The sequence below is a fragment of the Malurus melanocephalus genome, unplaced genomic scaffold, assembly GCF_030028575.1.
Source record: "Malurus melanocephalus ecotype Western Australia unplaced genomic scaffold, MMel_1.1 scaffold_12, whole genome shotgun sequence".
Lineage (NCBI taxonomy): Eukaryota > Metazoa > Chordata > Aves > Passeriformes > Maluridae > Malurus > Malurus melanocephalus.
Window position 1 is genome coordinate 885,192 of NW_026623244.1, and position 20,613 is coordinate 905,804.

The 20,613-nt window shown below is 42.4% G+C and overlaps 1 protein-coding gene across 1 annotated transcript in view; it reads left to right on the top strand.

Annotated features, from left to right (window-relative positions):
- The first annotated feature begins 6,025 nt into the window (after nucleotides 1–6,025).
- The window catches only part of COL17A1 (collagen type XVII alpha 1 chain), a 37,924-nt gene continuing 23,336 nt past the window's right edge, over nucleotides 6,026–20,613 (top strand). The window contains 13 exon segments of the mRNA XM_057379421.1: nucleotides 6,026–6,250; nucleotides 10,724–10,789; nucleotides 11,478–11,522; nucleotides 12,344–12,439; nucleotides 13,630–13,767; nucleotides 14,129–14,176; nucleotides 14,979–15,014; nucleotides 16,594–16,641; nucleotides 16,977–17,120; nucleotides 18,347–18,490; nucleotides 18,940–19,011; nucleotides 19,453–19,536; nucleotides 19,890–19,955. Coding sequence (XP_057235404.1) covers nucleotides 10,735–10,789; nucleotides 11,478–11,522; nucleotides 12,344–12,439; nucleotides 13,630–13,767; nucleotides 14,129–14,176; nucleotides 14,979–15,014; nucleotides 16,594–16,641; nucleotides 16,977–17,120; nucleotides 18,347–18,490; nucleotides 18,940–19,011; nucleotides 19,453–19,536; nucleotides 19,890–19,955 — 976 coding nt within the window. The 5' untranslated portion in view covers nucleotides 6,026–6,250; nucleotides 10,724–10,734.

Here is a 20,613-nt window from a genome sequence, read left to right on the forward strand (position 1 = left end):
TCAGAGGGAACACCTTAGCAGCYCGGCAGGGACTTTTCATTATGTTGTTTACATTGGCAGTGAAAATTGAGTGCCGCCCTGAAAATGCTTGAGAGCCTAATCAGTGGAAATACCTTCCTAGGAAAGGAGGAGAAGGATCATGTGGCAAGGACCATCTCTGGACAGAAATCTTCTAGAATTCTGGAGTCTKCCATTTGAAGTCCGACTCAGGAAATTTGCTGAATGGCCTCAGTCTTTATTATTCTTCGTTCTAGGGGATAGTCAGAACTTCCCAGGATATCCGGAGCACAACTGTTCAAACATGTTTGTACAAATCCACTTCTTTTTCCCCCTCAGAAACTTTTCTACCTAAGCTTGACAATTCTTTCAAAAATCTCATTATTTTACAGGAAGAATTTTTTCAAAGCCCCTTCATGCCAGGACAGACTATCTMATCATGGGGTTGGAGAGAACAATATGAAAATCACAGGTTTAAATCAGTGTGCAGGTGTTTGCATGTTCCATGTGACTATATTCACCATTGGGATAGCCTTCTCTTACTTCTCCACAAAAAAATCARGGTGTCTTGATTTCATTTTGACATAAGTTCCAGACCATTGCAGTTCAACTGTGCCTGCAGCAACAGGTCTGGTGTTTTCTTCTCTTATTGCCCGGCAGTGATYCCAAGTGCTTGGCCAGGTTTCTTGGACTGGGTATGAGCTGTGGGCTTTAAGCTCAGTATTGTGCTTAATTTCATTCTTAGTGCTCAGGTACTTCCAGGAGATATTCTTATTCTATACACAAATTCACTTGAGTGACACACCACCAGTGGCACTTCTGTTCCTAAAGGCTCCTGGGTTGTGAAATAATTCTTGATCCAAAAATGACCCYTTGAAACTTAGCAGGGAAAAGGACTTGCAGGGCAGGAATGTGTAGGGCTGGAAAAGGAGAAAGCAAAAGAAAGATGCTCCCAGAGATCCTTCAGGCATGGTCCCCTGTGTTTGCTTTCCTCTTAACAARAATCCCACTGTCTGTATAGGAGATGAGTTGCTACAAACTGTACTTGAACCCACCAGAGATTTTTCATCAGCATTTTTTTGCCAATGTGCATTTTGAATTTCCTGTCAAGATTGCAGTCAGAAATCATGCTTATTTGCCAGCACCCATAATTTTTTGTGGAAGATGTCCAAGATAAGTGGAGCTTTCATCCAGCTTTTGTCTCCAGTTTTTTCCTGTATGCAGTGTTGCACTGCAATTCTCCCTGTGTTGCTTTTTGTAATGGTGCTTAGTCTTGCASGCTTTGGACTGGCACAGGTAGAACTCGTAGAATTGTTTGTTTGAAATACTAATTGCTTGAAATTTCAACCATGGATATGCTGGTGAGCTGTTCACAAATCATATTTTGTTTTCTTTGGCGCTTCCAGAAAGACAGTTTTTTTAGTGTTTTGGTTTTTTTCTCCATGGTGCCAGTTTTTTGTAAACAGCTTTCTTTGACTTCTCTGCACTGTATATATTGGCAGCACCACAGCCAGGTCATCTGGCACTGGTTGTGTCCCATTGCTATCTGCCTGAAACATTTGATATGTGAGGTTAGAATGCATAGATTTTTGTCTGAAAGGCGCTGGTGCTAAAACTGTTTCAAGGGTTCACAGATGGGCTTTCAAACAGGCAAGAGTTTTCTAAAAGCCAGGAGATAGGAAATTATTTGATTCCGTGAACACAACTTGCATTCTATGTAAGTAWAGTATGTAAAGACTGGTTCCCTTTGACCCAGTAGACTGGGCTCATTGGGAATAACTGCCAGCATCCAACAAGAGATGCAGTCCAGCTTATAGCTGTGCTGCCTTATGCAGCATGTGTTGCAGGCAACTCTTACCTAGAGGACAAAGTGAAAGGAGTTACTCATCATACCAGCACTGGGAAGGAGAAGAATCTTATGGATGCAAATTACTCRCAGTGGAACCCGTCAGAGTGGCAATGATCAGGATCATCTGCTTACAGTCCTGTTCCCTGGCAGATGCTGTGGTGTGCTGGACAGCTGGGTTAGCTCCCTAATTTCTGTGGGGACGAGTTGGAGTGTGGAGAGAGGGGGAGGGAGAGATGAGAGCAGATCACCTTTGCACACAGGTCTGTTTACATCCCAGTATAGATGCCATTAGAAGTGAGTCTGACATAGATTATAACTCCTGGGTCTGCCAGCCAACTCCTGCTGTACAGCCTGACCTTGTACTGAGATGTAAAATGTGCCCAAGAATCAATGTGCATAAAAAGCAGCATGGAGGACAGGGAGCCTCTAAGAGGTCACAGGTGTGTTTTGTTTGGATCTGTCTGTCACCAAAACTTACATTATCAGGAACAGTCCCAGACAACAAGACARTGCACATGTTCATCCCCAGCCCATGCTCTGGGCTGCTTGCTAGTAACTTTTACCAGTTGTATTGCAGAGCACTGTGACAGCACCAGGGCCCTGGTGTCTGTACAGACTTGTCTCTGAGCAGAGSTGCACAGCTGTCTACAGCGGGTGGAGAGACCCACTCCTGCTGTCTACAYGGTGATAATAAGAGCAGCAAGCCCAAATCTTCAGCCCCTTCCTCCCAGTGGCTGTGCCCCACCAGAACAGTCCACCCCCAACTCTCTGGAACAGTACAATTCAGTTTGTCTTGCACTGTTGAGGATCCGTGTTTTATAATACTCCAAAATATGAAGCTATATCTTTATTATAAATATTGTTGTTTATTATTTGCACTTAGAAGCAATGTGGAATGCTATATGAAGCCAGAAGGGTATGGGAAGGGCAGTCTTTAGCTGTAYGATCTGTGTATTAATGAATACAAACAGCCAAGACTCTTGATCACTGAAGTATCCTGGGACCTGGGAGATGGAGTTAACAATATTTTTTCACATCCTGACATTACTCACCTCCTTGCACCCCAAAAAAGATGATCAGTTCTCAACAAGGCCTTTATTCATGCTTGAARTTACTCACGGTGAGTTTCCCAAGCGATGTGCAAGCCGTGGACTCAGGGCRTTGAGTCAAGGGGGTGACTCAAGAAGCTCTGGTTGGTTCAGTGGCTGCCTGGCTGCCTTGTGTAAAACCAAGGCATGGAGGGAACTACAGTTGCTATACAGAAATGGGTGTGGCTTCTTCTTCCTTGTGCAAACCATCCTTGTGTGGGCCTGCACTATTCCAATCAGCTTCTTGGCTGATTCACTGGTTGTGTAATTTATGTGTCAATCAAGACAGAATTATCAGACCAATGTGCACCTTATTCTGTGCTCCATAGCTCCCTTTGAAGTTGAAGATGACAAGTTACCATAGCTTGTCTGTTTCTCCTTAAGCTCTTAGAGAATATCCAGGACAAAGTGAGCTGGTTCAGCTTTGAAAACCTTTATCTTTGGACTTCCCTTGCGAAGTAGTGACTCAGATATGCTGTAGCACTGCCCACCTCTAGGAGCAGTGAAGGTGCAGGGTAGAGTACTGCCTCATCTCAACTTTTTCAGTGCCAGCATCGGGTGTCATAAACTCTTGGAGCATCTCTCACCAGGAAAATGGTGCTGTCTTCAACTGTGATTTGATCTCTCTAACTGCCAGAGTGAGGCAGAGTGAGGCATCAACTGAAAACTCARTGTCTCTGCAGCTTCTTCTTGTGCTGGGAGCAGGAAAAGCAGCAAAYTCTTCATCTGAGTGAACATTCCCAGGTACATGCAACAGGAGCATGTCTCTACCTCAGCAGAGTTCTACACATTCTACAAGCAAAACTGAGCATGGTGGTGTTACTCCAAGACAAACCAAGATGGTGATTGTTACTCCAAGAGGAGCTCACGGTGCTTCCCCTGCTCTAACCACCAGTCCACACAGCACTGTTAGTGCAGGAGTGGCAGCTGATGACCTGAAGCTGGGTCTGCTGCARTTTTTGCACTGTGCCACTTGACACCTGACTTTCAGTGACGCTGAGTAGCTGAAGCAATCACTGACTTCAGTAAAAGGTGAAGCATCTCAGGACCTCTCTAAATTATGTCCTTGATGTTGACACTTGCCCAGCAGGGACCTGAGTGAACTAATCAATGCTCAGCAGAAAGTACCCTCAACACCATCTTTTCTTATATWGTCCCTCTTAAATGTGAAGTCAGTTCTCAAGAGGTTCTCAAGATGTGATTTATTTTCAGTTTCCTTTTAAGTAACCTTCATGTTATACTGTACCTCCACCTTCTTTAACCTTCCAGTTAATTGGCAAAATGACTCATGAAGTGATGCTCCTTGAGCACTTTGTTCTCAATAAACATTAAACCAGGATCTTTGTCACTACAGTATTGCAGGATTATARTACTTTAATTTTCTTATTTTATCAAAATTGTGATGGCTACATTTTGTTTCTGCATAGATAAAGAAAACTGGTAGACAGAATTAAAGGAAGGTGGAAATTTCTCCAGTCCTGAGAACTTTGTCTGGAAATATGAGGTCCWATGTTTTACTCCAGTGGAGTTGGTGTGGCATTCCAGTAAGTCTCCCTTATACTGATAGGTTTTACAGAGCTAGAATGGCCCAGTGCATTCAGTGCTGTCTTTCCTGGAGCAGCTTGTGTGTTCTGAAGCACACACTGGATTGTGCTGAAAGTTAATGTAAACTAAGATTAATGAAGTGCAAGTTTAAAGTGCAGTTGATGATAAGAGGGACAGTATTTTTGTCATGTTCAAAGAGCATGAAGTTTAGCAAGTTCATGCTTTGAGCTTTTATCGTTTTGGTCAAGGCATAAAGCCAAGTGCAGTTTGACCAGGTCTCAGGCTGAGTTCTACACCTCTTAATGACTTAATTACCACATGCAGATTGTTTGGACAACTAATTGTTCTTTGATTAGTCTTCCAGAAGCAGACTAATAGATGCTTCCTGCATGCAGGGAAGAAATTATGCTGCSTAATACCTGTCTGACTGAAGGTAAATATAAATACACGGTCTGGTATCTAGGGCATRCTGATCAGTTCTAAAGAAGTCTTGAGTGGACTGCAGTGCCATAGAGTAGCCATGTCCCTACACACCTTTGGAAATTTCCAATATGGAACWTAAAAGAATAGGGCACCATCTTGACAGTACAAGGCTATACTTGCTCAAAAGATCTCGGCAAAAATCCACATGAAGTGTTTTCTCCTATTAAGCAGAACAAATCTGTTAAAATCTGTGTACGGTAAGAAAAGCCAAGGTGGGTTCTGATTGTTACAAAGAAGCACAGGGCACTGAATGGCACTGTTATGTTCAGTAGGAGGAAAAATCTTTACACAAGGTATAGTTAAYCTATAAAAATCTTTGCTGTAGGACAGGCGAAAACATACAGATTCAAAAACTAATTGGACAAATTAATGGAGAACCATCTGTCAAAGAATGACTGCAGTGCTGTTGCTTTTAATTCTATATACCAGGAGAAAATCTGTGCTTGTCCTGTTCACCCGATGCTCCCATGGCTGTTGTAATGAGCTGTGGTCAGAAAGCAGGGTCATGAGTTGGATGGAGGTTTGTTTTGACGCACCATGGCTGCCCTTCTGCTTCTGTTCCTATTCAGTGAGAAGTTTTCAGGCAGTATACATGGAAGAAATTTTGTTCTTTGCTCACTTTAGGTTATTTTTATTTATTAATATTGTTTTCTTCTGAATAGAGCATAAAGATCTGTGGGGTTGTCAAAACTCTTCAGATCACTGATTTGAGTTCTTTTCAGCCAGTTTGTAGAAGCTGATRGTTCAGCCCCGTGTATTTGCAAGCAGCAGAATGTGCTTAACTTGCAGGCAGCTTTGCAGTGGCATCAGCAGGTGCTGTGTAATTTCCTKCAAGAAAATGCCCTAACAGATTTCAGATCATGTATCAGAAAGTACTGCTCTACATGCTCAAGTTCCCTGACATAAGCCTTTATACCTTTGCTTGGGATCTTAATAGTTAATCTACCTGAGCAAATAGGAAGGATCATTTTTTCTTTCAATAAAGTTTGATTCCTGGAGGCAGATCTTTTTTTTTCAGTGAGTGTCAGATAATTTGAAGGTAGGGTGAGGCAGGAAACCACGACACGCCTTTGTTGGGACTTGTATAAGAGCACGGGAATAGAAAAGCAAAAGAAGGGCGAGAATAAAACAGGATAARTAAAGAAGAGGTGAACATTTTTGGATGATCACTCAGGTTCCACACACCTTTGGAAGGACATGATATAAAGTGTAGGTGGCAAATTTTTGGTAGAAGGGGAGCAGCTGAGGAGAAAAAAAGATTTTCATTTCAGTAACCAAAGCATTCCAGGTAAGTTACATTACTAAAACAAAAAGGCAGAAAAAGGTATCCTTTATTTTCTATCTTCCAGATTCCTTTGAGAACAAGGGTGACTTCTCAGGCARGATAGAGGAGGTATTACATTTTTCTGTGGGGAATACAATATAAAAATAAGTTTTCATGAGGGCTAGGTCATTTTGGGTTTCTGTTTGTCAGTGAATACTACTCTTTTGAAGTGAGTATCCAGTGACAGGAGTTTACCTGCTGGGAGAAACTAAATGTGAAGCCAAGTTATGGGTACATTTTTAATGCATTTTTTGAAACTACTGCAAAATGGATCAAGTTTAGCTGAATGTTCTCTGTTCCATAAGGGTACCAGCATGGAGAATGCAAATCATCTGTTGGCAGTTTTTAAAACTGAGCAGATCTGGAATGTGCTGGAGGAGTAATGATTATAAATTGGAGCTTCAGATGGTGGGTGCAGGATGTAATATTAAGAAATTAATCTCTAGTCCTGAGAATGCCTGGAACTGCTTCTGAGTGAAAGATTGTGTTGCCAGGAACAAACTTTGTCTCAAAGAAGTGTGCTTATTKTCAGCAGTGACTCACTGATTGTGTACTTTGTGCTGTATTTTTGTCATAGAAGACTATGAAGTGTTTTGGTCACTGTAAGTCAGAAAAGTGTGATTTGAGAATCAATTTGAATCCTTTCTACAGCAGGTCCAGTAATTTGAACATAGTGGCATACAGTAAAAGATTTGCCTTTTCCTGTCTTTAGACTGACTTGAGTGACTTTGGGGAAGTTACTTGTCCTTCTGTGACTAGTTGCTTCATTCACAAAATGGTGACAGCAGATCTTTCCTGTTCTGCAAGCACTTTTTTTGTTAAACTAGACTGTTTGTCTCCTTTTCTGTGCCAGAGCCAAGAGGCCTCTGCAGGTTAGAATGGCCTGTTTCTCTTTGAGTAGCACAGTTAAGTGGGGATGGTGAGGACACAGTTTTGAAAGGAAGATGTCTGGCCGCGCTGTTGYTTGTGCTCTGAAATGTGAGCACATACTGGTGTCAAAGAAGCCRTAACAGTTTGTGGGCAGGACAGAATTTGGTTCCTACAGCATGTCTGACCTTCAGCTGGGCATCTAACCTGCTTCCCTGGCATTTGCATCATTTCAGCCTACAAAATGAGCAATTTGGAAGTATGACATGGTTTATTTGATTCTGACTKTGTTGGTTTTGGTAAAATGACTGGAAAGGAACAGCTTTTACAGCAGAATGAGAAGGTCAAATTCCTGGTTTTTGGGCTAAAAGAGGTAAGGGATTGTTTATTAACCAATTCTTTTAGTTCCAGGCTAGTGGCATCTGAAAGGCTTGGTTAAGAGGAAGGGGCAYTCTAAAAGGTATGTGATATGATGGGAGGCATAGTCAGTGGTATCATTTGGAGGCGTCTTCTGAGTGTTAGAGTATACATGATCAGAAGGTTCTGCTGACATTAAATTTTAGTAATCTCAGCACCTGCTGGTGCCTCTTTCTTCTAATGGAGTGTCTCACAGCAGGAACCTCTGAAGAGAGGAGAGAGCTGAAAGGATGTGCTGTGAGCACAACAGCATTGTGAGATGAAAATTGYGAGAGCATTGTGGAGGAATAAAAGTGGAGGGATAAAAGTATCTGAAATGTGCTTGCTTTTATTTTTCCACCACAGGACACCTTTGTGGCTCTTCCACTTCTCTTTGAAAAATGTCTATAATAAACTTCATTACCATTGTGTTCAATATTCTAAAATGTTAAGAAGGGGTTGAATGTCCCATCTTAGAATGCCACAGTGTCCTTGCCAGTGTGCTGCACTGCAGTGAAGTGGAAGAGGGGCTGCAAGAGGTACCYTGCATTGTCAGGCTCTTGTGGAAAACACAGATCTGAAAATGTCTTTCACTGCTGGGCAGTTATTACTGTCCTGCTTTCAGTGCTGTACAGAGAAGAAGCARCCTGCATAAGTGTGGCAGTGCCAGACTTCTGGTTCCTAGTGCCAGTAATGGCTGGAAGTTCTCTGTTTCTGTGGTTGCCACAGGTATGCTACAGCCCCTGAGCTTATGTAAAAGGGGCCRTAGGGTTGCTCTGTCTAATCTTCCTGCACTGCGTGAGTGACCCCATTTCACAAGTTGCTACTCGTTGCTCAARGATGAATGCAGATGACTTCTCTGATTCAATAGTGCTGTTGCTGTGCCACAGACATAGCCCACAGCTACGCCTTTGTGACTCCAGAGAGGAGCTGGGGAGATGAGTCAGGCCTGGCAGGTAATGGAAATGCAGCACAGTCAGCCTCCTGGCATCCATGTGCCAAGCACATAGGCAAAGGCACTGTGTGCTGGGGCCAGGCTGTGGCATGTATGGCTCCAAAGATGGGTTTTAACCTGTTTTTTTTCCTCATTGGTATCACAACARGATACTTCTCTTTCTTAAGGGAAGGCAAAGATGCAGAAGATGCATTCACTCCATGGTGGTGCTGGCCTYTTCCAGCATTGATAAACCAGCACCGCCTCCCAAGAGCAGAGAGAAAGTGAAGTTCTAGGCTACAAAGCGGTAGGAAAGCAGTTTCCAAACACAAAACTGTGCTCCGTGCCAAAGCACTGATAAAGCCAACAGTGCTGACATCTAGATAACAGCTTCCAGCATCTGTTCTTAGAGAGAGAGAGCTTGAAAGACACTTCCACTGCTGATGCAATAAGGAAGACTAGCAGAGATAATGCCTTTCCTTCGACTGAATGACCAGAAACCCTTCTGTTGCAGGGGACATTTATCCTGCTGGAGGAGGAATTCTTCTAATGCATATAGCTCCAGTCTTGCATATACCTTGGAATAAATATTTTGGATAATCCCTTGGAAATCCCTAGTGTTGGTAAGCACTGTAAGGGTTGAACAGCATCCTGCTGCTACCAGGTTGTGCAAAGACTTGGATGTGGCCTCAGGAGCCCCACTTTCAGGGCTTTTTAGATAAGCTCAGGATCAGCAGTGTAGAGTGAGAGCTGTGAGCGCTGTGGTGTTCTCTGCAAAGTGTGGATGAGTCTCTCATGGAGGGATGGAGTGGCTTGGTTGGCACTGTGCCTTCTACACTCAAATTGTTCCTGTCCAGCTCTGAAAATAGCAGGAGCTAATCAAAGACAAAACTGAATCTGAATGTCAAGTATTCCTGCAGATTCTCTGCAGCATCTTGCCTTGCATCATTATGCCTCGGCAGTACAAGCATGATATCAAGCAGGCTGCAGTTTACAGAAGAGTAGGCAGAATTGTGAGGATCAAACTCAAGTGGCAGTAGAATTGGGGGGCATGGCCTTGGGTTCTGCATCAAACTGGGCTTTAAAACTTGGAAGRAATTTTGCTCAAAGCTTTTTTTAGACTCAGCCTCTTAAATGTGTTGCTTTTGGTACAGCTGGGCCTTCAGTTTTAAGGAGGAGACTTCAAATGCAGTGAAGGGTTTTGGCCTATGGTGAGCTKGTATGTCAATTAAAATCTCTTCCTTCTCATTGTCTGTGGCTGCACAAGGTGAAATATTATCTCCGAGAGACTAGGAGTAAGCAGTTGTGTGGTTTCTTCTGACAGAAGTGTTTTCTCTTCTAGATGATGTCTCTTGACCACAGTCATGTTTCTTGTGCTATTCCTGCCTTGACAGACAGTCATACCTCTGCTAGAGATTATAATTTGTGCTAGAGAGAGTCCAATTCATGAAAAAGAGTATACGTAGCATTCATTGCATTGATYCCAACACTGTGTAGACTGACCTGAGCTGGCATTAAATTAGATCAGATTCCAAAACCACAGACAGGGTCTCCTAAGTGCTGCTGTTCTGCCTGTAAATCAGGATAAAGCACTTTCTACCTTAAGTTCCAAAAATAGCTAGTTAAACAGTGCTTCCAGTGTCTTTTCTACTCAGCTAAAGTCAGTGCTGTGGCTTTTACATGAGTGTACCCTGAAAATGCACTATTACAGTCAGYAGAGCAGCAGTATGCCTACTGGGTTTTTCTGTCAGTACTGGCAGCGTGCAAGTRGCTTTCTCCTGCAGCTTTGCCTGCACAGTTAATTCTGTACTCTYGAGTCCTGCCCGGAACAGATGTGTGGGAACAGTGTTAGGATGCACTGGTTTTGATCAGACCTTTAGAGGGGCACAGCTGGAGAGCATAACTACACTGAGCAGTGTGGTTCAGACCTGTAGTGTAGTGTAGTGTAGTCTGGATATAAATCCAGGTCTAAACTCCATCACTGAGTAGATTTGCTTCAATTGCCCATATCTCACCGGATGGCTTTACAGTCCCTCCTGGTGTTTCCTGCCTTGTGCAGCATCCAGTGTTGTAAGTGCCTGTCTATTAGTAATAAGCAAATGGCTCTGGATGGGCATAGAAATCTTCCAGGCATTCTAGTCCCCATTCGAAGGGAGCCAAGTGGTGGGATTTGTGAGAAGCCGTTGTCATTTCTTACTCAGAAGAGCGCTCTGAGTACAGTCCCTCTCTTTTCCTTGCAGGTGGCAATGATATGGATCCTGTAACAAAGAAAACCAGGCAAGATGGATCAGAAGTTACTGAAAGACGTAAGGAGGAGATTTTTCATTTTTATGTCACACCCTAGAAGTCCCAGAAGTGGATGGTTATTTATGCAACGAATTAAATGCTGACCAGAGGTCAAGAACTAAATTCTCCTCCTGTCCTCCTGGCCCTGGTCTCTGTGTTGAAGTAAGAATAAGGAATAGAATGGGCCAAGATCAGACATTTAAAGATGTGTATCATGACCTGGTTGTGGAACCATTGCTAACCAGTAGTGCGGATATTGGGATTCTGCTCTTACCTCTGATATCAATGCCCTGTGTAGCCTAGAAAATGTTTTGGGAGCTTTGTGTAAAACAGAGGTTAATTTTCTTCAGACCTTCCGAGAATTAGCTAGTAGGAAGGAAACTGCTAAGGGGTCTGACCATAGGCTTTGCTGTTACAGCAGTGCCTGTGGTTCAGAAGTGCCCAGAAATTTTACAAGGATCTTGTAAAGAAAAAAATCTTGCATGTCAGTAATGTTCTTAGTAAGAGCTAGAAAGACCTGCAAAGGAGCACACATTGTATGATCATGAGCCAACAACCACCCCCAGGCAGTGTGGTCTTAAGRGACTTTTATTTAAAACAGTCAGTATTCTTTAAACAAGTCGTGTTTTTGCATGGGGAGTAAGTAGAACATTGATCCAGTCTGGCTCTATTAACATGCCATTACTTCTGCACCTTTTTCTTCCTCAGTTATTACAGAGACTGTAACCACAAGACTGACCTCCTTGCCGCCCAGTAAGTAGTTCTCAGTCATTGCATTGCTTCTGCTCGGTGTTCTCTGCCTTTCCATGCTATTTATTTGTCTGTATTATTTCCATTATTTCATAAATCYCTGGCTGCAGCAGGTCTCAGTGCACAAAGATCTGCACCCAAAGGAAAGCAATTTTCAGAAATGCCTTTCTCCCAAAGTTCTTGTTACTGGAGAGGAGTAGTATTTGGGGAGCCATCTGGATATTGTCAGAAACAAAGCCGCATACTCCATTAAGACTGAAAGACCAGACTCTCCAAAGATTCAAGTCCAGATGTAGAGTCTCCAGTGGTGTTGGGAACAAGGATCAAAAGTGATGGGTCTGCAGCCTTGASTGCTGAGGCTATGGTGTATTATTTTCCCATCATCTTACCCAGTTGGCAGCAGTGAGTGAATCTCTTTGGTTAATATCAGAGGTCACAGGTCATTTCTGCCTCTGTAGGGAAGTAAAAGTATCAGGTAGGGAAGAATCCTCCACACACTTTATCCCACTATTTCCTTGATTAGGTTGTTGCAGCTGAGCTGGCAAGGAATTGCACTATCATCTCATTTATGATGGGGGCTAACAGAAGGATCCTTCAGTTTGTGTATGGAGCAAAACTTGACTATAAACCTGCTGAGTGTGAAGTGTGAATGCTTGTCTGGTCTGCTAAGACCCTTCTCTGSAGCTCTGATCTCTCACCGGATATGAAGTTGTACTTGTGATTGAGTGTGTAGACAACTTTGAGTCTCTCCTGCCTTGTCTTGCCCTTGCTCCTCTTATTTGCTGCCTGGAAAGAATGTCTCATTTTGTGCTCATCTCTTTCAGAAGGAGGGAGCAGCAGTGGGCTCAAAACATCACACACTGGAGGGAGCGGAGTGGAAAAGCGGTCGTACACCCATGGAAGCAGCTATGTGACCTCAAGTAAGGAATGAAAGYATTGCCCAGTAGGAAACAGAGAGTAAAGGCAGCAGAAACAGGCTACAGTGAAGATGTCGGTCTATTTGTCTGGACCGGTACCAGTGTGAGAACTGAAACCAGTCTTGTAAACTCAGAGGACCGTGCAGGATTGCCATCTTCCTTTGATTTCTTTTCAGTGTGTGGAAGAAGAGAAAAGAGCCTGAACTTCAGAGATACTTCGTTCTTGCAGTTTCATAGAGCATTCTGTAGTCTCTTCTTTCCCACTTTCTTGCAGAATGCCTCTAACAGAGGCCTGGTTGTTGCAGTAGTTCYTTCTGCTGAATTAAATGGAAAAGTTGCAGGTCCTTGTAGAGGGGAAGTTGGCAAGAAAACACTATTGAGATCAAAAGGACACACTCTTTTTGTAGGGACAGGTAAACAATATCCAGTTTGATCCTGCTAATCAGCCTRGGTAGGTTGCCCTTTATCACAGAACTCCCTTTTTGCTGCACCCTGATTATACTCCATCATCAGATTTTGTGCAAGAGTATGAACACATTAGTTATATCTGCTCATATCTTTCTCCACAGCACTGATGTGWATTAGGTGGGAAATTGTTTCCTCTGTGTACGTATAATAGCTACTAGTAACCGCCAGGCTGCCTTGAGCCTGATGCACATCTCAATCACTTCTCCAGAAAATGGACTGACTAAGGCATGACTAAGTGACAGTGTGGATAGCTGCTTTATAGGGAAGCGGACTCATCTCTGCTTTCCCTAATCTCGTAAATTGCATTCTTCAGCACTTCAAGTTTAATTTAACAATCTCCAGTTTTTGTAGCCTGTGGCAGGTAACCCTTGAGTTAGTGGATCTATATCCTAACCAAAACCCAGCGTCATCCAGAGCTAGATTTGTTCCTGCCTGGGGAAAATGGCTCACTCATTGCCCTAGGCCAGAACTTGATTTCATGCAGATCATTGACAMGTCTTGTTTTGAAACCACAGTGATAACCAATGCACTGAATAACTCTCTGCACTGAATGATGAGAACAGCCAGAGTTAGACCCAAATACCATTCTTGACCATCTCTAGTTGTGAAACACCAAAGCAAGTTTGTCCAGCTCAGAAGAGAGTAATATAAAACACCTAGGGCATCCAGAGTGTACAGCCAGGGCTTCTCTTCCATTTGCTGAGGGCGTTTTGTTTTCACTGTAGGTGGAAGTGGTAGATTGAATTCAACATCATCATCATCCAGCTACAGACAAGCCCAGTCTCCCAGCTCTACTCTCACCAAATCACCTGGCTCAACATTTGAAAGAAAAACCTATGTCAGCCGCCATGCAACATACGAAGGTATCACAGAACATACCAAAGATGGGATGTAATGTGCAGTGCACTCTAAAGTCACATTAATGCATAATTGTCCCAAAGAGCACAAGAATCCCATTGTGGTTTTCCTACAAAATAAGCAGGGGATACAATTTAATGGTTAAGTCCTATTTATCCTAAGAGTAATGCTCATTCGTAAAAGGAGTTGTGGTTTATATTTGTTGAACGATATTAGCAGCTCTTTCATGTGAAACTTGAATAGCTCTTCTTTTAAATGKAAGTGTTTGCTGCCTGCTGAGATTAAACAGTTGCCTGGAAGACATGTTTTGAACGCTTTTAGTGATCTTGTGCAAAGTATTAATGAGCACCTCTCTGTTCTTTGCAGGGAGCTCCAGTGCCAACTCTTCGCCTGAGATTCCCAGGAAGGATTTTGGTATGTTCTTTTTAGAATTGTTCCTCTGAACGTTATGGCAAGTCATGTGGGTTGATGACTATGAAGACTTTTTGCACATTGCTGTGTCTTGCTCTACTTATGCCGCCTCTGTATTGGGCAGTCAGTGCAGCTCCATGACTTCGGAGGACTTATTTGGGATTTACATTAACAGCTGCCAGTGAGGTCTCTGGCCCACATCCTGCCATAGCTGGGAGAACAGCTGCAAGCACAGAAGTCCAGACTCTTAGGATTTTGAGCCATTGCTGGATATACTTTTCCAGTAGCTCATTTCTAGACTTCAGCAAGTATATGTGAAAAAAAGAAGTGTCTATCAAGTGATATATTAACATGGAACATTGTTTGCAGGTRTGAGCTTGCCCTGTGCAAACTCTTGAGCTGCTGATTTTACTCAGTGAAGGCAGTGAAACATTATGATCAGGCCACCTTCTTGGCTCATAGAGGAGGTGGGGTTTCACAATATGCATCATTGGTCAGTGGGGTAAACAGGTCTATTAACTTCCTTTTGTCCATTTGAAATSGGTCATCATCATCTGTGAACTACATTTCTCTCTACAAAAACAAACATCTGGTCCAGAAATGCTAAAGGTGCTGCTGATTCTTTAAGATACCTGATGGTCTAAAGGGGACCTGGTAAAAACACTTCATGGTTCAGTTCCTCCAGCTGTGCTCCAAGAAAAGTTAGTCTGAATATGAGCACCCTGAGCAAGATTGGTGTGTTGATTTTCAGAGGTGTCACAGGCACTAAAGACTAATACTGCATTTCTCTCATTGCTGTTCACAGCATCTGCCTCTACAAGAGGGAGAAGTCAAAGTCGAGGTGAGTGATGCTGTTCTTTGAGAAGCCTCCTTTTTTTTTTTTTAGTTCAGCATACTTCAGGTATGTTAAATAGACCTATTCTTTAGCCGTATCCACCACTGTAGAGAATCAGATGAGGTATGTGGGTCTACACCACTTCAGATGTGAACCTTGAATCGTAAGCAGCTGTTTAAACAAGCTTGGTGTAAAAATTTACTTTAGTCAATTATGGTGGTTTAGACTGTGTCAGAAAGGGAGCCTGGACATCTGAGGGCATGGGACAGGTCTTCCATGTTGTCTGTTCACTATCATAACCTTAGTCCATCCATACTCTGGAATCTGCCTCTGACATATTTACAATAACTGCATTCATGCCTCTCCTACTGCAAACCATAAAGCTATACCCTGAAATGATCTCATGSTGATAGTAAAGAGACGGCAAGGAAACTGTGGACTTACTACACTGGTCTGTGTAGCCAACTCACTGTAAAGCTTGCATGGTTTAAATCATTCAGCTCTTATAATAGTTTATTAATAATGCTGGGGAGAGAAGGATTATCTTGGCCTATAGGAGTGTAATAYCTGTTTCCAGTTGCTTGAAGAGGAAACTATAATGTCACTTTATTCAAGTTAATTTTAGCAGTGGGTATAAATCACAGCATGGTCTTGGACAGTCCTCCTGGAGAGTGTCACATTCCCAATTATTCTGCCTCAGATCATCACAGTCTCCTCTAACACACTACATACCTGAGCTCCCAGCAGAGCTACGCCATACATAATAAAGTAGACACCAGAGAGTCAGGTCCAGCTACTCATATTACTTCAGAAAATAATTCCAATCCATCATCTTCTCCACATGAATGCCAAGATAGYGTTTCTTTTATAGTGCATGCACTGTCAGATTTCATCTTGAGGAGCATGTATCACATGCTCCGGCTGGCCACTTTGCTTGTGGGAAGCAAGCTTAAAGGCTTACCCCAGCCAAATCACAWTAACTTTGTAGTTTCTGGTGCTGGACAGTAAAGGTTCAGTAAAAGAAAGTAAYAGCATTAGGTACCTGGTGAGAATGTTGGCTGAAAACTGGACTGGTTACATTCAGTGAGCTGGAAAAGAAGTCAGCACATGCTAAGAGACTGAACCATACAGCCATTGTAGAGATGAGTGTTTTAACCAAGAAGTAGTAGGGAATTTGTGTATTCAGTAAAATTCTTTTGGATATCAATTTTTTTTTTGTTCAGAAGGATAATAAAAGTAATATTGGTGATGAGTGAGAACAACAATGTGATTGAGGACAGCATAATTAGATCTGTATGTCTGACAGTAGCAGCACTATTGACTTCAACAGAAGCTGTCAATGAGTAGAGTATAATTCCTTGGAATTTAAAGTAACGAAACATAACCCCAAAACAAAAAGTTACTCAAACCAGTTTGCAACCAATTCACACGGGCCATGACTACTGCTCAGATCAAGCAGCAAGACAGCAAGGTGGAACAGAGACAGCAAGAAGGAAGAAATTCACTTCAGCCTAAAGATTCATTCCCTGCCCAGGGCACAAATAAAACTCTCTCCATATTCATGATAGGCTTTTTATCTTCACAGAGAGTGAAATACGAGTCCGACTGCAGAGTGCATCTCCCTCTGGCAGATGTAAGTGCCATGGCTTTTACTTCAGGGATATTGCAGATAAGTTAGAGGGTGTTGCTGCAAGGGTTATTTCTTTTCTTGCTAATAACATTAATTTGTGTCCCYTTTCTGGACAAGGAAGCATGCTGTAGGTTGGGTGGTGGTCTTGCAAAGATGTAAGATGGTACTTAGTCCTAGAAATATCCTCTGGAGCTTTGTCATTAAGTGGCACCCCTAGAAAGTATAAACTTTATAGGCATGCAGAAAAATTCCACTGAATTATTTAGATCCAGAGYAAGATTACAGATCAATGAAACACTGGCTTTTGGGTGACTCTGGACACTTGTTTTTCCTGCTAGGGACAGAATTGGATGATGTGAAACGGTTGCTGAAAGGAAGTCGATCTGCCAGCTGCAGCCCTACTCGGTCATCATCCGGTACGCTCCCGATACCCAAAAAGGCTGTGGTGGAGACGAAGATGGTCACCGAGAGCTCTCAGTCAGGTACTGTTCCTTAGCAATGTTGCAGTCATTCCAAACAGCATTTACCATAAAAAGTACTCAGTTTCTAAGAACATCCAGGTAAGAATACATGGTGTCCCACTACAGAAAAAGGGTCAGAATGCTGAAAGACTGTCCAGATGTTGCAAGAGCAATCTTGGGTATCTTTCTAGTCACTAGTCTAATTTCCATTAAAATAAGTCCATTTTTTCTGCCACAGCTTCAATTCAGAGGTATTTCTGTCAGAGATAAGAGGTCTAAGCAAATGTGTCTGAGAGTRATTTGATCTTTTATCTCCGAGATAGGACTGAAGACAATATTTCAGTGAGTGATTTATTAGCCATACTAATTGATAAGAACTCATCAGGAACTGTAGTGACAGGACAAGGGGGAATGGCTTCAAATCAAAAGAGGGCAGGTTTAGATCAGATGTTAGGAAGAAATTCTTTACTGTGAAAGTGGTGAGGCACTGGAACAGGTTGCYYAATCTGTGCATGCCCTGTCCCTGGAAGTGTTCCAGGCCAGGATGGATGAGATTTTGAGCAATCTGTTTTAGTGGGAGGAGTTCCTGCCTGTGGTAGGAGGTTGGAACTAGATGGTCTTTAAGGTCTGTTCCAACCCAAACTATTTTGTGATTCTGTGATTCTGTGATTCTGTGATTCTGTGATTCTGTCTGCAACTGAAGTGGTATTTAAAATACTACCATCTTCTTCAGTTAATTATAAGTCTCACCACATGGCTTGAGGAAGTGGTATTGACATTCATTCCATTGTCTTGCACTGGTATCTAAGAACAAAGAATATCTTTTATCTTACTCATAACACCAATCCTGTCTAAAACTGGTAATTTTAGTCAAATACACTAGTGAACCAATCAGAGACATATGTGGAGAGCAAAAGCCGTACATCCCATGGCCCAGGGCGATTTATTAATGGGATGGCAGACTGGAATGGTTTATTCTGGTATCATAACATCTACGAGCAATGAAATCTCCTCAAGCTGTTTTGTAAATTATCATGCTATCCGGATAATCTTTTTTCCATTAGTTAAAATCTGTGTGGGCTATAATCAGCTGGCATGTGAGGTCAGTTAGGCYATTTTAACCTGGAGTAATTGTGTTGACTCCACAAGAGTAATTGAATTTTTTTTGTCATGTAAACCTGCAGTGCATACTAAGCCACAAGCCTGGCCTCATTGAAAACCACTTCTGTTTGTCTGTTTTTTTACAGTATCGGGGACATATGACACAACCATACTGAATTCTGCCCTCCCTTCATACATGTGGTCCTCCACTCTGCCTGCTGGGTCTTCMCTTGGTGGATACCATAACAGCTCTTCCTTGATCAATGCCATGTCTCACTCCACAGGATCAGGTATGCTACCTGAACTGCCCAGGTTTGGAACAATCYTGAAACTGGGGCAAAAGCACAAACAAAAATGATGGAACAATCAAAATGGCAAGGGCTATGYTTGAATTCTCTCTGGTTTTCTGTATTTGGTGCTCTCTGCTTCTACACTGGTTGTGTCTGAAAATCCTTCTTTGTGAAAATCTGTTGTCCTGACACAGGAAGCTTTATGATCACTTTACTTTTTCTCACTGTCACATGATTTCAACTTGTSTGAGGTAGGATTTTTTCTCCTTTGTCAATTCAGTAAAAGCATTTGTTGTCACAATTTTCAAGATTTTTCCTCTGTGCAGTTATCATGCATTATTAGTTGCATTTCCAACTTGACTCCTAATTTCTGGGACTGGACACTGACCTTTGGGAGTTGGAGYTCTGATTTGAGAAAAGTAACAACATTTCACTTCCTCTTTTTGCAGTTTTTGGAGTTCCAAATAACCTGGCTCCCAGCAATCATACTCTGAATGCAGGCCTGAGCTCTTCCTCTACAGGTCAGATTTTTCTTCCTTTCACACTTTCACAGCACCCCATTTCTGGCAGACAAGTACAGTGAAATAATACCTGTATCCCAGTTTATCTCCTATTCCTCATCTCAGTGTCAGCAGCTTCTTCCCAGCTGCCCTACCTGCAGAATTGTCCATGAAGCCATGAGAGTGGCCTCACAATATAACTCGAGATAATGTTTAAAAGTTATCACCATTATTGCCCTGAGCCAACAATAGCAATACAGCAAAGTGATCTCAGTTAAAAAACATTTTGTGAGGAAGATCTTTCTACAGAAATGCTTAGGCCTGTGATGCCTTCAGATAGCTGGTGAAATTTGTTGGGAAAGATCATTATTATTGTATCACTGTTTTTGTTTGGGTTTTAGCCAGAATGTCACCTGCCYTGCAGGACTTCTATAACCCTCATTGGAATGTTTTCCTTTGCAGTGTTTGGAGTTCAAAACAACTTGGCTCCAAGCTCTTCATCCACAACCCAGAATGCTACAGCAGCCTCTGCAGGTCAGCAACAAAGTAAGCCTAGAGAACGTGTGACATSACCAGTGTGTGCTTCCTTCTCCCACCTTTTCTGTAGTGACTAGAAAGTTTATCTTGACAGAGGCTCCCTCATCACCATCATCTTCCTGTGTGGCATAGTGTGGTGTGAAGGGATATTGAGGAACATGTCCTCTGCTTTGCATGTGCAGAAACAGCTCCCAGTGCCTATGCACTAGAGATTTGCTTGCTGGGGAAACTCTCRGTTGTTTGAGTTGTTCTTGGAACTCTGAATGAGAAAAGATTTTTTAAATGCTTTGCAGACCATGGTTGGTGTGTGTAGATCCCTTGTTATSCTTCATCTCTGTCATTGTTGAATTTCTTCTTGGCAGCATATGGGATGAAGAACGTTTCTCAGAGCAACACCATGGCAAGTACTGGTGTGTCTGCCTCTGCAGGTGAGTGTGTCACTCACARGTGTTTAGACATGGCCTTGTACAAGCATATCATAAGAAAAATGAGTTAGAGATTCAGCATAGCTGAATTTCTGAAAAGAATGTGGGTCAGAAGCTGAGAATGGGCAAATAAACTGGTCTGATTCAGATCTCTGTAATAACTTGGATGGTTTAGTTCTGATCTRTTTCTGCTCAGCAGGCAGAGAGCTGGATAGGAGACTACACATGTGAAATTGTACTTCATTTGAAGCCAAAACATTTGAAAGGTTCCTCTTAAAAACCRTTTTCCAGTAGTACCAGCTTCAACCACTCAAAAATGAAGAAATTGATTTATAYGTGATCAAATTATGTTCTTTTAAAGAGAGAAGCTCTTTGTCCTTGAACACTTAAGATTCATCCTKTCCAGCTCTTTTCTGTAACTCTGAAAGTTACAAATTGTACTTCTCTTTTTCTGTGTGTGCAAAGAAAGCCAAGTTTGCCTTGTAATCCAAGGATTGCCATAGATATAAAGACCACACAAGTTATGATAACATTTCTAATAAAGGTCTACTCCAGGTTCTGCTAGAGTTGTGGAATGATACCATTCTGCTTATATTGATTCTCAATATTGTGTCAATTTGTGTGCAAATTACATACATAATTCCAGACATACTGCATAAAG